Genomic DNA, 15,638 nt, shown 5'->3' with positions numbered 1-15,638 from the left:
TTGCGTGTTTGGTTTTAAAGCAGACACAAGTCTTGAAAAGTTGCAGTCCTCTAAGGCAGTGGCAAAATCTTTGTGTCGGGCCATTAGGCAGCCCCAACAAGGTTGAACAGCTTCATTTTCTGATTGGGATGGAGAAATAGTTAATATCATTACTATTCCTCAATTAGCAGAGGAAGAGGTCAATTTAACCAGAGGGGACAGAGGAGGCAAACTCGGGGCAGTCAAGAACGTACAGGCAGAGGAGCTGCAACAGTATCCCCTGCCTTTTGCACCAACCAGTACCACAAAACCATTTTGAAAATTTGAAACATTCCACAGTGGTGGGAGACAGGTTATCCCAGCATCGGAAAGAATGGTGAAGTATTGCAATAGGTGTTTGGGCACTATAAACTGTTGCCCATGGTTACTGCCTCCTTTTTCTAAAGAGACCACCAGACTGTCCCACTTAAGACCAGTGATTGAAAGTTCCAGATCCGCTCCTTCTTAAGGAAATTCAGAAACTGTTGGAGAAGGGTGCAGTCAAACAGGTACCTGCAGCGGAAAGAAATCAAGGCTGGTACTCTCCTTATTTTCTGATCCTGAAAACGGACGGTGGGTTTGCGACTGTTGGGGAGATTTATCATTTGTATGCTTCATCCCCTCTCCTATTGAGACCCCCAGCACTTTTTTTGCTGGACTCTGGACCTTTTGCTTTCCATCCTGAACGAGTGGAGCCTTTTTTCTCTCATTATGCTTGTGGGCTCTGTCTTTTGGAACTCTATTCTTTGTATTCTACCTATACTATGAAGTCTGTTTGCTCCATTACTCTTAAAGGCATCTCTGTTTTTACTACTGCAGCACACACAGCTCCTTATGGGCAGTGTTGCTGGGGACCCTTAAGGTCCTCCTTTTTTGATTCTTTTTCTGTATCGCCAAGTAACGACCATTTTTAAGGATGGGTAGATACTTGGTATCTCTCCCAAAACTCTACAGTCTGAGAGATTGGCACACACCACCTTAAGTGGAGTGCCAAAGGGATACCTTGTATCCCCCTTGTCTCTTCTCCTGTGACTTTTTTGTCACATAGACAATCACCTAGTTATGGCTGGTGGCAGTGGACGTGTTCTACCAACTATTGTGTATTTTATATACCGCAGGCTATGTCCATCGCCTCGGTAGTGCCCAATAGGGGTACCCAAATATCTCCCTTTTTACGTCATTTGTAGCGTGGTTGTTCTTTGTTAGCCCTTCCAACATTCTGGGAGGTGTGTGTGGTGGGAACCCGTAGGGATCCTTGCCTGTCTTGGCAGGCAGGAAGTGAGGCAGGAGTCTTCCACTCTCCCACACCCCACCCCCCCCTTGTTGTTTATCTGCCAGAGTGCCTGAATAGGTCTAGCTGCCACAGGGGGGGCGGGGGGGTGTCTGCTGTCCTGATTGGACTGCCAAACGCCCCTTTCTGTAAAATGCAGGGAGATTGCAGGAGTGTGTGCTGGAACTGTATAAAAGGTGAGGCTTCTGGAGTGAAAAGCAAGTTGACCACTGGAAACGGAAGTAACGGAAGACAACGACTTGACACTCCTGCAGATCCTTTCCAACGCGGTGAACTGACCACTGCTGTCCTGACCCTGTTTTCTATGTGACAGAGGAGCTCCAAAGTGGACAACTCCTTCCCTTTGGCTGGTGAAAACAACCATTACCAAGACTAACTTTGAAACAAGCCATCTCCCGATGTCCTAAAAGCTTCCAGAGTTGCAGAACCCCAATACCAGGAGAGCTGCTGCCCATTTCAAGTGCATCGTCGTGGAAAGGCCGAATCCGTCCAAATCTTTTCTAAACCCGTAAAGACACTCCAGGGATCTGATCCAACTTGCCCAGAATCCGTCATCAGAGTGTGGGATTGCTGGAAGCGAAGATTGACCCAGCAATCCGTTTCCTTTGGTGCTGTAGAAAAGGCGCCAAAACCGCAGAGTGAACCAAAGTTGCTGAAGTCGTGCCACTGGTACTCCGTTGAGACTACTGCTGAGAGATCCTGTCCATTGTCCTGCCTTCAGTCACCAGACCAAGGAATCCAGAGGTTTGGTCCAGAGCTGCAACATCACAAACTTTTTCTTTTAACCTTAGGTGATGTGGGGAAAAAAGGTATTGCTTACCTGATTCAAAGAAGTCTCACCAGAGCGTTGGAGTGCATGTAGAGATGTCCAGTATAAATCATAGAAAATGGAGTGTTGCTGTGCAATGGGTTTTGAAGCAAATGGGTTAGTATTATTCCGTAACCTCTTCTTGCTAACCCACCATTGTTGCAATAAATGCATTAATGTACATCACACCCAATTCTCTTGACAAGAGAGGACACCAAAGGAAAAAAGCAGACAGTCTATGTAAAATCAAACAAATCTGTATTGGGTTGCACAAGCAGAAGTTAAAAAATGGCTGTTGCCTGGTGGTATCCACCTCAGACCTACAGTATATTTAACCCAAAAACAGTAGTATGATTCAAAACAGAAGAACAGAAAGTTTGTAATCATTGGTAACATACAAAGGGATAAGCACACACCCTATACATTCATGTTCTTAGATCACAAAAAATGTAAGTTTAAATCCGGGTGGTGTTGTAGGAAAGAAGAGGAAGCAAGCGGATAGAGAGGTCGAATGATTAGCAAAGAAAATAGGGAAATCGTGAAGTAGAATAGCAAAAATGGGGGGGGGGGGGGGGGGGGGGGGACGGAGGCGTCCTGCCCTAACAAAGTACTAAGAACAAATCATCGGGCTGAACACAGTTTGTGCAGCTTGAGATTGGGAAACAAAGAAACAACACTTAGTCTATTCCAGTTAAAGTCTGAATAAGAAATGCAAACAAAATAATGGTAATTCATCTCAGGTAGAGCTTCGTTAACCGAGGCCAAGTTTGCCAACGCAGTGGGGGAACTGAAAACAAAGTAAAAATCTTAGTGCGGTGGTATGTAATACCACCTACACGCCCCTCACAGTTGTTGAATTTCGGCGGTTAGAAACCATGTAAGTGTAGAGAAAATAAAGTATTCCGCCTTCATCAGGGCAGTGTTTACCAAGTTCTGCAAAACAGAGAGAAACAATAAGAGGCTAAAAATAAAAATCTTTGAAAGAGGCAGTAATTGCCGATTTTGTTGATGTCCAATAGGTTAATCAAGAGTTAGTTGTGAAAGTATTTATATAGAAAAGGAGAGTAAACAGGAAGGAAATCTCCACTAAAAATATCTGGTTGTTGTGTTAGTTATCCAGTGCTTTCTTCTGTGGCTGCCTAATCAACAGTGAAGGGGATAGAAAAGGAGTGCAAACTTTCTATCCTGTTATTCCCATGTCCTGGTGCTTCAAGACATACATCATCTCACCGGTCATGCATCACACTACCAAAATGGGTGTGCAGGGAAAGTAGCAGTTCAATCAATTGAGTAAAATCAATGTACCTTTGTAGCCAAAGATGGGGGAAGCATGCAAAGGCGAACTGATTCGGAAGGCCCCCACCCACAGGGTATCTTTGGGCTGGAAAGAATGTACAGACGAGGATTCGTGCAGCTTAGACTATCGTCCACTCGGGTCGGAGGCTATGTGTTCATCCTGGCAGGACAAAGGGTAGATGGGTATACCAGAGGTCAAGAAATTGTAAAGTAGGGTGGAATAATTTTCAGAAAATGCTGGCAGGGTCCAGCGTGTGTGGTACTTACCCAAACATGTGGTTGGCCTGTCGCGGGTGTGGCTGGAGAGGAGATTTGGGTCAGGAGCACCCCGAACCCGTTGGTTTTCGTGCAGGGAGATCCTGCCGTGGGATGTCTGTCTTCAAAGTGGTTGGAGAGGTCTCTTGAATCAGCACCAGCCAAAGTCCGTTGGCGTGCGTGCAGGGGTGTCCTACCGTGCAACCAGACGGTGTGGTAGGGAGGAATGAATCCTAGCCAATAAGAGGATTGGTAAAAAATGGAAGGAGAAGGAAAAATGAGTACACTGCATAAATGGTGATGTTGCAGTGTAAAATGGGGCCGGGGGTGAAACACATTGCAAAAAAGATATTACCTAGAGATGTCCAGGGCAACCCCCTCTTACCTTCGACCCAAGCCGCTGCTTGTGTCCCCTTCTCAAGTCAGTGTTAAGGTCTCCCTTGTTAGTTAACTTGCTGCTTCAATAGCTCCAGACACTGTAAGACATCCACAGGATCTCTTCTTAATTTTAATGTTGCACTAACCATTTTCCTCACTTTAAGTGACTCCACTATGTGCAGAGTAAATGTACTACTGTATAAACCATTGAAAACCGATGGTTGCGCAAAAACCGGTAATTCTCTCCAGCACTGGGTCTGGCATGGATTCACATGCTCATGAATATTCCCCCATCGTAAGGCTGGGAATTCTCGGTCAAAGAAACAGTTTCACTTTTACTTACAAACTCTTTCTCCTATAAACCAATCACTGAGCTCTGGGTCATACTGCCCTCAGCCAATGACTGCCCTCTCCCTAAGCCTCTCCTCTGGCAGCCATCAGATTTTTACTGCACTTCCAAGTTTTGAGTCCTCGTGTTTCTCTCCTTGGAGCTTTCTGTGTATTTTGCGCTTTTTTGCTAGGAAAAGCCCATTTTTGTTCGCTCGAGCCTGTGTGCTCTATCGTTACTTCATCCGACTTACTTCATCTGACTAACGGGGACCCATTTTTTGCCATCTTTCATCGCCCCACAAGGGCGAAATCGTCAAGTGTTTCTTCTTTGAAGTTTCCAGAAGGCCATCAGGCCTACACCGCATGCCAGATCATGTCTGAGGACGACTGGGGTTCCCTCTTCAAGCTCTGCACCAGCTGCAGTTTGTGGAATGTTTTCGTGGAGGACCAGCATTCCCAGTGCCTTTGTCTTCCCCCCCCCAACGCACAAGGAGGAAGATTGCGAGATCTGCCGTGGCTTTACCAAGTGCACGATGAAGGATCGGCACAGCAGGCTGGGGCCGTGGCTCAAATCCAAGGTCCCTGCCCTGTTTTTGTGGTTCACAGGTGGATGCCTCCTCTGGATCCAGCCAGAGCGGGCTTCTAAGTCCTTTTAGGCTCTTTCACCCATGGGGGTGAGTAAAAAGGGAGCGGGGACCAGAACTGGTTGGAAAGGGGCTATATGTTGAACTGGGAGGTTGAGGGCAGCACCTAGAGATTGATGTACAAGTAACAGTAGATTCAGTGGCCTTAGATGTAGAACCTGTGTCTAGATTCTGTGCACCAGGGCAGTGCGAGAGGACCAAAGAGGGAAATAGTAGAATGGAAGCCTAGATGCAGTAGCGGTGCCTAAAACACAGGTAAGTAAATCACAGTACTATCTCAGAGGGCACTTTCTAGTTGTGAATCGAACTTGCAAGAGCAATTATAAGTGTGCGGCGCAGGCAGGTAAATCACAGTGCCATCTCTGAGGGCACTTTCAAGATGTGAATCAATGCAACTTTCTAGCAACAATATCTAGGAGTGTGGGACAGGTAAATAAATTGCAGTACTATCTCAGTGGGCACATTCTAGAAGTGAGTCAATACAGCAAGAACAGACGTGATTCAAGTCAATCTGAACAGCTCCCTAAATTGCATCGCAGGCTAACATTTACAGTGCTATGCTAGTTTGCAAAGTGGTAGGGCTTCCAGAGCAGAGTGATTGCTCTACACCCCACCCCAGCCCCTGCTATCTTGGCTGTAGCTGCAGGTTGATGGCTGGCCACTGGCGTCCCCTGCTGACACAATAGGGAGCTGTCTCTGTGGGAGCCACCCTTAGCCACAGGGGCTGCACTGGCAGAGGGCTGCCCTGGGGAGGTCGGTGAAGACCAATATAGGCCCAATCGGGGGAGGGGGCGGGCTGGGAGGGGGAAGCAGCAGGAAAACAGAGGGACTCGGACAAGCGACAATGCAGGCAGGGGCTGGTGGCAGGGGGGGGGCCTAAGCACTGATCAAATTTACAAGTATCAAGGCCCAGGAGGGTCCGCAATCGGGCACACTCGCCTTAAGGTGACCACAACCACATCAGCTTTTTGCATTGTTACACTGGACTTCGCTTAATGTTTACATACATTTTCTTGTGTGAACCACAGTTCCCAAGAATAGTGAGAACTTTTATCTTCCCTTTTCTCTTTTGTGGTTCCAGCACACACCACGCTAAGTAGAGTGCTCCGGTGGGGGGGTTACATAGTAACCCCTTATCCCACTTGTCATGTAACTTTTGTTACACTAACTGACTTAAATGGCTTGTGGCAGAGGTTACGTTTTACTACATTTTGTGCAGGGTACTAGCAGGCTGATTTCTCAACTGCAGTACAGCATCCATGGTTGACTATTTTTCAAAAATGGCCCGTCTACTTTTTTCACCTTTCATTTGTCAGTTCCTTTTGGGCTTTTACTGTATCGTTGAGACTAGGTTTGAGTCCTTTGTGTGTTTTTGCCTTTGGTGGGCTTCAGCCCTGAAGCTTGCCCAGGTTCCAGTGTCTGGGAAGGCAGGAAGTGAGGTAGGAGTCCAAAGCGTTCCTGTCCTTTGTAGGAATGCCTGGCTGAAACCAGTTGTAACTGGGTGACTGGCTGTCCCGGAGGACAGCTGTGTACCTGTGAATGAGTGAAATTCTGCATAAAAGGTGAGGATTTTGGGACTGCAGAGTCCACCACTGAAACAATACATCTGACTAAGAGGACAAGCAGAGATTCCAGCAGCACCTTTCAGGAACGCCAAAGTACAGGTGAAGCCTTGCTTATCCCGTTTTCACATAGACAGGGAAGATCCGGCAAGGACAACTTCCTCCCTTAGGCTGGTGGGGACCAACTAGCCTCTACCTTCTTCATTTTGGCTCAACGCCCCACTTCGCAGCCATCTGTGGGTTCCTACAGAAGCGAGTCCCTTCACCAGAGTTCAGGGCTGAGTGAGGATAATCCAACTGTTCCTTCTTGGCGCTGAGAAAGGTGCCAAAACCGCAAAGAACTGCTGAAGTGAGTGTAATCCGTTGCTGTAGAGTCCCTCTCCTGAGGGCTGCTGCAGAAGTCCGCCAAAGGCCCCCCTTTAATTACCACGACCAAGGAGCAGGAATCAGGGTCTGCCTCACTGCATCAGGATGGAAGCCAGTTGGAAAATCTTCAACTTTAAGGTACTGTGAGGCATGGGGTGTAACTACCTTATGCCATTTTCAGTGCTTCCTGGATTGGGAAGTGCCGTTTTCACCCATCTAGAGTTGACCTCAACTCACTTGTGCAGGTCTTGCAGCTTGTGCATCCTCGGGTAGCCTCCTGTGATTCTTGAAGTACTGACTGTTTGGTGAACATTTTCTTTGAAGAACTGCATCAGAACTAGAACTATCCACTTGACTTTAATTATTCTGGTTACCTAAAGGCTCTTATCAACCCTATTGGCTTTGGCAGTTCTGGTTCCTCCATAGGTTTTAATTTGTGTAACACTTTTTTCTGCTAGGACTAGGAAGCGGATTACCTCCATCTCTCTAGGAGAAAGGACTATTGCAAAAGTTGCTAAAGTGTGTTCTATCAAACTGTAAACCGTTCCCTCCCAAACCCAATGTGTAAAGGTGAAACATATACAAGTGCTGTTACTGACCTTGATTGATGTCACTCTGTGTGCCGGAACTGTGTAGCATAGAACAAAATTACCACCCTGCATTATTGAGTCTTGTGTTTATTTAAATCCATCTTCCATTTAATTTTGTTGTTAGTTGGTGCCTTTTTAGTTTGATTTGCCTTGTGTGTGTATATATAAATACATATTTTAATATAACTCTAAGTGTGTAAGTGTTTATTTGGATCTTTGTGTTTACTGATTTCAGTGTACTGCTCTACAGCTCACATTACCCCTTCTAAGATCAGCCTGGCTGCTCAGCCACTCAGCCACTCTACCGACTTGTGCATTACGGGCCTATGTTAAGAGTTGGTTCCCTAATACCAAGAGATGTCTTATAGCGTGCCACACCAGTTGCACTTTAGAAAAACATACCCAACACACTTTCCCCAGGTCCTAGTATGGATACATACTTCTTAGAACCTCCCAGACATGTGCCTGACAATTGTTAAACAGAGCTCTGTCATGAGCATTGATTCTTAATTTCACCCCTTTATAGCCGGCCAAGTTACATATTTTGTCAGCCTGTTCTCCTATTGCGGCAAATGAACATTTCATACACCCTACGGCCAGCATCACCTGCTGTCATTTTCTTAAGCGCTTCTACCCATATGCTGGCCCCAGCTACGAGGGAGGGCATGCTTCATATTGGGTTGTCCCTGTCCATTGTTTGCTTTGGCACATAATGGGGTCCCCCTCTTCCTTTCTTCAGCAATGGCATTACCCGTGTCTTGGGTCCTATCCCTCCCTCTCTGGTTGCTTGCGTTAGCCCCATTTTTACCTTCCCTGTCTTGCTACGTAACGAGGTCGACCAGTCACTGTCTTGTCGTTTCCACTCTTTTCTTCCCCTTCTCCTTAGTTTGTCAGGTGTCCATTCGTCACTGTCCCCCATCGCTCCATTCGTCTCCCAATAACCCTTTGTCTGAGGCTGCGTCATCTTCCTACCCCCTCCTTTTTTTTTTTCTCTTCTTCCTCCCCATCTGATTTAAATGTTCTTCCTGATAACCATTCCCCCATATCTCCTCTACTCTTCCTCCTCACTTCCTCCTCTATAACCCGTTCTGGTACACTGAATAACACAATCCACCTGTTAGCGCGTATTCTTTTCAATGTCTGCTAGATATTTTCTTTCGACCTGTGTGCGCATCTCCTCCCTTTGTGCTTCTTTTTTGCCACTTTTGTTTTTCCCTTTTTAGCCTTTGAAGTTTCCTGCTGAGGATTAGTGTACCCTACGGCTGGTTGCAAGGTGGGATATAACCCTTAGGGTGGGGGCGGTGACTTCGGTCTGCTCCCTCGCACTGTCTTCTCATATTTAGTTTTCCCCCCTTTGTTTCCTCCTATAATTTCCAGAGACCCAATATGATTGGTCTGCTTTTTAGCTTAACGCCTTTATTTTGTCAATAGGTGCGAGAATGTGTTCTCTATTATCTTGCTGTCAAATGTGCCTTCCACTGGCCATACATGTAAACACGCAGTCTCCTGTGCCCACTGGAAATTGTATTGTAAAAGTTGATCACTATAATGGGGCAGTTTACAGCACATGTGGTCTAGGGGGGCTGTTCATATAAGCCATTATTTCAGTTTTTATTCCACTAAGCCATGTTTCCACCTGCCCCTCTCCCGTTCTCACAACTCTTCCCCTTTTTTATTCCCAATTGCACCTCTCAATGTTCACTCTGGCCCTTTCACAGGCCCAACCAAAAACTCCACTCGTGGCATTGGCCCTCTCCACAGGTCCAACCCCTCACTCAATGTCAGTACTCGATAGCCCTCTCCACAGGCTCACCGTTCCCTATGGTGGTGCAAGAGTGCCCAGTCCCTCCACCACTGGCATACCCCTGCTGTTAGAATGCCAAATGTTCAGATGCACTTACAAGTTATAAACATTTCACAAGGCATAGTAGGTTCGCCCCTCCCACCCCCACTTTATTTAATATTTTGTTTTTCAATTGTTTCACATCCCCTTGTCCCCTCTCTATTGCCCTGTGGGCGCTTTGAAACAGTATTTGCTTCCTGTGTAAGCGCGTAACAAGCGAACAATAAATAAAGCCGGCTATTTTACACATGTACCTCCTGGTGCTGACTCATCCACCGCAAGCCCTCACCACTAGATGACACCAACTACCACACACGTGTCCCTTGCTACACAAAATAAATCACCCCAACTCGAACCCTGCAACTACGTGCCACTCATGAATAACTGAGTTTGCCACATACTATGCACCTCTCCTGCTCTACCGCAGGCATGCCCACAGCTACGTCCACTCCCTATCTGGTAGTACATACCAATATCTACACTACTACGGCCGATTGTCCACCCTTCTCCGAGGATGCATCCTATACGCCATAAAAAATGGATCCCTCCCCCTACGTAGGCATGCACCACTATGCAGCGTCTTCTTGGATGGTTCTACTCATGTCCAGTATACTCTCGAGTCCTCTCGGCACTGAGCCTCCAGCACAGGCTCACCCCTTCCGCTGAGTGCGGGACGGTGTTCGGGACCAGACAGACCTATGCAAACTCAGCGTCTTCAGGGTCTCCTCAGTGATGTGCAGTAATCTGGTATGTGGTAGCTGCACACGCTCCCCCAGGGAAGGCGGCCTGGATACGCTCTGCGGTCCGTGCAGGATGGAGAGATCTCGCTGCTGCCTCCAAAAATGTAGACCGGGGTCTACAATTTGGATCACAAAAACATGTACTCAAAAAGTAGAGCACACACCGGGCACGAAGCAGCACTGTTTATTACAGCTGGGTAAGCACAAATTAAACAGAACGGTGGACAGGCTTTGATCGAAAAAGCTGACATCTGAATGTATTCCGAACAGTAGTTTTATACCAGAAAGTACAATGGTCAGAAATCCATTGAAACACTTGCAATTTAGAGAGTTCACTTTTTTTTCCAGCGGTTTCAGTGGTTAGTTGATGTCCGCTCCTCGAAGTTGTATGTTGGTTAGTGAAGCGTAATTGCCGCAAACGGTTTCCCAACACATTACCTCCCCATTACCACATTTTATTCACAGCCCACCCCGGAACAACTTGTAATTAATGTAGTAACGTTGGTGCTGACCGCTGGAAATGGTAAAGGGAACATGTACACAATACTTGCTGGATGGTGACCTCCGCGAGCCTTGTGGTGGATACCGTGAAGGCTTACCACGTCCTCAGACCTCAAGAACTTAACGTCTGGTTGGTTCTCTCAGGGTCGTCACTCTGTCCAGTGTTCCTTTAACACAACTGCCTGCCGATGGTCATCAACAGTCATGTGACCGGCACATTGGTTCAGATCCACTTACCCGCTACCTTGTAGGGTGACTAGTTTGGCTGACCGCCCTGTAATTACATCACCTAGATCTAGCTGCACTGGCTTACTCGTGATGAGCAGCTTGAGCCCCAATGCCACTTTCGCAGATCCCTGGAATACTGGTCATGTGCTTCATATCAAGGTTTCCCAGACCCAGCTCACCCTGAGGAATTTGCCACTGTGTGTGCTTATGATGATGTTATTTTCTATCTTTTCCCCTCTTAGGCTAATTATAAGGTGGTCTCTTGGGCTATCTGTACACCCAATGTGTGGTTACCCTTGCTGTTCCAGTGAGGACCTTTTTACGGGGCAGCTGTGGCTTAGAATTCCCGTCATTTCACCTGTAGTTGCCCCCACTGCCCCCTTCTTTACTCTCTTAAGTTTTTAGCTGTGCCCTCCTGTCTGGCACTGAATTAGCACCTTTAATACAGCCGTATGCTTCCGCAGTGGAGAGAAATCCTGCATAAACTGGACCTATAAAGAACATTCACATTTTAAAGACCAGCAAAAAGTGGAAGGGACTCTCAAAAAAGCATGTGAAATACTTGCTTGCTTACAGGACTTGCTGGAGAGCGTGGGCCCGCAGCTAATGAACCAGTGCAGGACTGCGCAAAAAGATTACGGGGATTGTAGCAGTCACAGCTCAAGACTTTTAACTAAACTGAATTCTTTTCTGACCAATGTGCAATGCTTTCTTTATATACTATATGCCCAAGCTCAAAAATTCAACTTCCCAGGGGTGTGTTGAATCTAGGGTAATTGCATGGGATGGCTATGCTGGAGATGTATTCCAGTTCAGTATTTCTGCCTTCTCATGTCGGGCTACAATGGTGTTTAATGTAGGGTTTACTATGATACTGCTGGTTTCCATGTATCAATTTCTTCTGCATTTTGTTTCCAGTAACCCCTACGGGCATAGGCCTTCAAGACATGAGGACTGGTCAGCACGTGATCAAGGCGGACCCTCCAACATCCACATCACAGTGAGGCGTGACATGCCTCCCCAAGACCAGCGAGGAGGGAGCAGGGAGAACCGAAAACAGTGGTTTAGAATTACGGTAAGTTGTGAGAAGGAATCCCTTACTCATCGTAGAATGAAGACAATGGGTGGTGGTTGTAGGGAGCGGGGAGGGGGGGATGGCGGCGGTGCATTGTCAAACAGTGAATTATAACTCTAGCCTGTGCAGAGCAGGAGAGTGGGGTCAGGTGGAATGTCTGTGGCTGGTAGATTAATTTGTTTCTACTGTATAGGTGATATCCAGGCATTGTTTCGAAAACCTTTTTTCGAAAAAATGCATCGGAAAAAGGATTTTTTTTTTTGTAGTTAAAGGTTTTTTTTGTTCTGGTTTTTTTTTTTTTTACTAAAATGGGAATTAAGGGGTAAAAAAAGGGGGTTGGGGAGGGACCCCCATTAAAAAAAGAATGCATTTTATCAATGCATTTTTATTCAAAACTTTGCCATTCGAAACTATGGCATTCGAAACTATCCCTAGGAACCGTATAGGTTTGGTATTCAGACCAGCCCCAATCTAGACGATTCTTATCTTCTGTTCAACAGTGTACCCTGTGCTACTAATATATTATTCTGCTCCAATGCTATAGTAAGAAGCTAATTTTGCACCAATGCCAAAACCCCTTGCACACAGGATCCATGCTACTTTTTCGGTACCTACTGCACCCAGAAGTCAAACCATTAACAAATAACTACCCCTTAATAATGATGTGGTCAATTGTATTTATTTCCTGTTTTTCTTTGGAAAGTCACTAATGCCAAGACATGTCTCTTAATCCTCCTATTTAATGGTTGGAATGCTTTCTGCAACATTAACTGTTTACCTTTTTGTATCTATCCTAATATTACGTTTGTATTTCCATGCGTTTATGAGCTCATCCATCTTGGTTGGTATTGCGGTCTAATTTGAGATCTGGGAAACTTTTGTATTAAAGAACCTAGGTAGTGCATTCTAATTCTCCATCAGGAAATTTGTCTTGATCTAGCCCAAGCTCTGGAATATTGCAGAAAAATGGACGTTAACGAGCAAAATTACGGATTTCAAGGTTTGGAGCCCTTACATATTCCTGCCAACTCCAAGTCAACCCTGCCTCTACCGCCCCACCAGTCACCTGCAAAACTCACACTCTAATGCACGCCCCTCCCTCTCCTCCTTCGTGTTGCGGGGTGAGCAGGGGTGCGGGTGTTGGCACATGCCCGCTCTCTTCCCCGGCAGGCGCAGTGAGGAAACAAGCCCTCTTTCCCGGCGCAGGGCGTGCCTCACTCCCCCAGTACTGGAAGGGGAAACTACAAATTTACGTTTTTTTGATCCTAGCACCTTAAGCTTAATTAGGCCCTGACGTTTCTAGTGTCCTCCCAATGCCCAAAAAGGTCTTAGCTGTCTCGTGTATATTGTCCTGAAATTTGCAATCTCAAATTGTCAGGAAGGAATATGAAGTCCCATTAACAAATCTTGTATCTAATTTAGTTCTGTCCAATACTGAATAAGAACATGACCTGAAAGCTGACTGCATACTGCCGGAAGCACTACAACTAAAGATAGCTCCAAGTGAACAAACAATGATGCACATCTTAGCCAAGTGTGCTCAGAACATCAATCAGTTAATTATTCTCTCAACTATTAACTTCGGTCGCCACCCTACTTCCCTCTGGAAAACTTGAAAGGCCCCATTGCTCCTCAGTAGAAATTCCTTTTGTCTTTTCCTTTTGGTTTCTGTCTGGCTTTCTCGACTTTCTCTGAGTTCTAAGTGGCAGTCTCACAGTGGCAGTGCCACCAAGGATGGCAATTTGCCCTTGGAAGACCTGCGAAGATGGACACTGGTGTTGTCCAACAGAACACACTAGTTGAAAATGTATGCATCAACAAAACCTTGATAAACTTTGTGGATGGGTGGGGTTATTTGGTGTACAGGTTTCCAACTAAAGCAGAATGATATGATAGGTTACTTATAATGCGCTTAATACCCAGAGGTTTCTAAGCGCGGACCCGGGGATCGAACCTGTGTTGCTCCTCAAGGCCAAGGCGAGAACGTTGCTGCTGATCTATCCTCCCGCGTATTTGTGTTTTAGTTGGAGAAATGGAGATTTCGGGATTGGGTTCAACCAAAGAATATATATTTCTGATTCTTGTGAATCTGCTTAGAATCACATGCTGTGCATATAGTCCGACATCTAGTGGTAATTGCGGGGTGTTAGGGAGCATTCTCAGAAATGTGCCAATTCCCTTCTACCTTAGAGACCCCCCAGCTCTTTTTGCTGGATTTTAGGACTTTTAATTTCTAACCTGGAGAGAGTGAGACCTTTTTCTCGCTCGCATGTATTTTTCTGTGATTTGGCCTCGGTGTTTCTTTTGACTTTGGAGTCTGACAAACTCCATAGGCATCATCTTTCCATTGTGACACACTGCACCTTCAGTGCAGTGACACATGGATGTCTCTCTTGGATGTCCCAAAGGTTTAAATACCTTCTCTTGGTGAAACTGTTTCCAAGAGCAGTGAAGTGAAATTGACTTTACTTACATTTTGTAACTTTCTAGACCCAGCACGCACTTACAATAGGGTGCTGGAAGTGTTACTTAGTATCCCGTTTGTCTAGTTTCTCATGTAACATGTTTGTTACCCTTTCTTCAATTAATGGCTGCTGGCAGTAGTGTACTTTTTACTACCATTGTGTGTTTTTACCACGGACTGCAGCTGCAGTAAGACACTCATGGTTGTCCATTTTGACAAAATGGCCTTGGTCGTCTTTTCTCGCCATTTCTTGTTGGAAAGGTGCTTCTTGAGATTTACTCTGCGTGCCAAACCAGGTTTGGTCCCTTTGTTTTTGTCTTTGGCAGGATTCGCGAGTGAAGCCTGCCCCTGGGTCCAGTATGTCTGACAGGGGCAGTAAGTGAGGAAGGTGCCCGAAACTCCCTGTGTTAAATTCCTTGGTTACAGGAATGCACCCAAAGGTCATTGGCAGGCTGGCTGTCCTTGGAGGACAGCCACCCCGCTGTGTGATTGACAGCTAGGCTGGAATTAATGGGAAAACCTGCATAAAAGGTGAGGCTTTTTTGGCTTGGAGGGCAGAGGTAACCACTGGACGAAGGAATCCGAAGAAGAACTTGAAAGAGACGCCTGCTGCAACTCCTGGAGCGCTGGTTTGCCCTGTGAAGCCCTGCTGTTGTGCTGAAGCTCAAAATTCGCCTTGACTAGAGAAGACCTGCTTTGGATGACTTCTCCCCTTGGGTTGGTGGGACCAATCGACCCCAAAATGAGCTCATGTGGAAATCCTCTTGGAGCTGGCTGTACTTCCATTGCTTGTGCAGGAACAGAAGTGTCAGGGAGAGGAACACCAGAATCGAGTGAGTGTCTTTAAGTCGGACCCGAGCGCCAGGACGATCCTCCAGTCTTCTCTGAAGCAGGACTGACCAAGCCTTAGCCACCTCAGCAGAGTGCTGGACCCCAGATGGGAGGAAAGTCTGAAGCGGTATCCGAGGATCACGGTGTTGCGATTTGCTATAGACTCGAGGAGCTGAAACCGTGAAGTGCCGCTGAATTGAAGTTTGCCCATTGCTGCTGCTGACCTTCCCATTACCGCGCAGGAGTCTTCAGACGTCCTCCATCTTGTCCCCACGAATGAGGCCCAGGAACAGGATCTGTACAGGAACAGAAGCCAGCTGGAACCATTTCTTCTAACCAAAGGTACTCTAACACTAAGCGGACTTAACTCTTGTTTTGTAACCTTGCTTGTTCTCAGTTGAGACTTGGCTTGGTTGCT

The 15,638-nt window shown here is 46.4% G+C and overlaps 1 protein-coding gene across 1 annotated transcript in view; it reads left to right on the top strand.

The window, feature by feature from the left end:
- The window catches only part of NXF1 (nuclear RNA export factor 1), a 537,434-nt gene that overhangs the window by 101,716 nt on the left and 420,080 nt on the right, over positions 1–15,638 (top strand). Inside the window, exon 3 of the mRNA XM_069645157.1 lies at positions 11,769–11,925. Within this exon, the coding sequence (XP_069501258.1) occupies positions 11,769–11,925 (157 nt within the window). The remainder of the gene's footprint in view (positions 1–11,768; positions 11,926–15,638) is intronic.

The sequence above is a fragment of the Ambystoma mexicanum genome, chromosome 2p, assembly GCF_040938575.1.
Source record: "Ambystoma mexicanum isolate Mex_15411 chromosome 2p, UKY_AmexF1_1, whole genome shotgun sequence".
In the NCBI taxonomy this organism is placed as follows: Eukaryota; Metazoa; Chordata; class Amphibia; order Caudata; family Ambystomatidae; genus Ambystoma; species Ambystoma mexicanum.
Note: the sequence above shows the minus strand (reverse complement) of the source record. Positions and strands in the feature narration are given on the sequence as shown.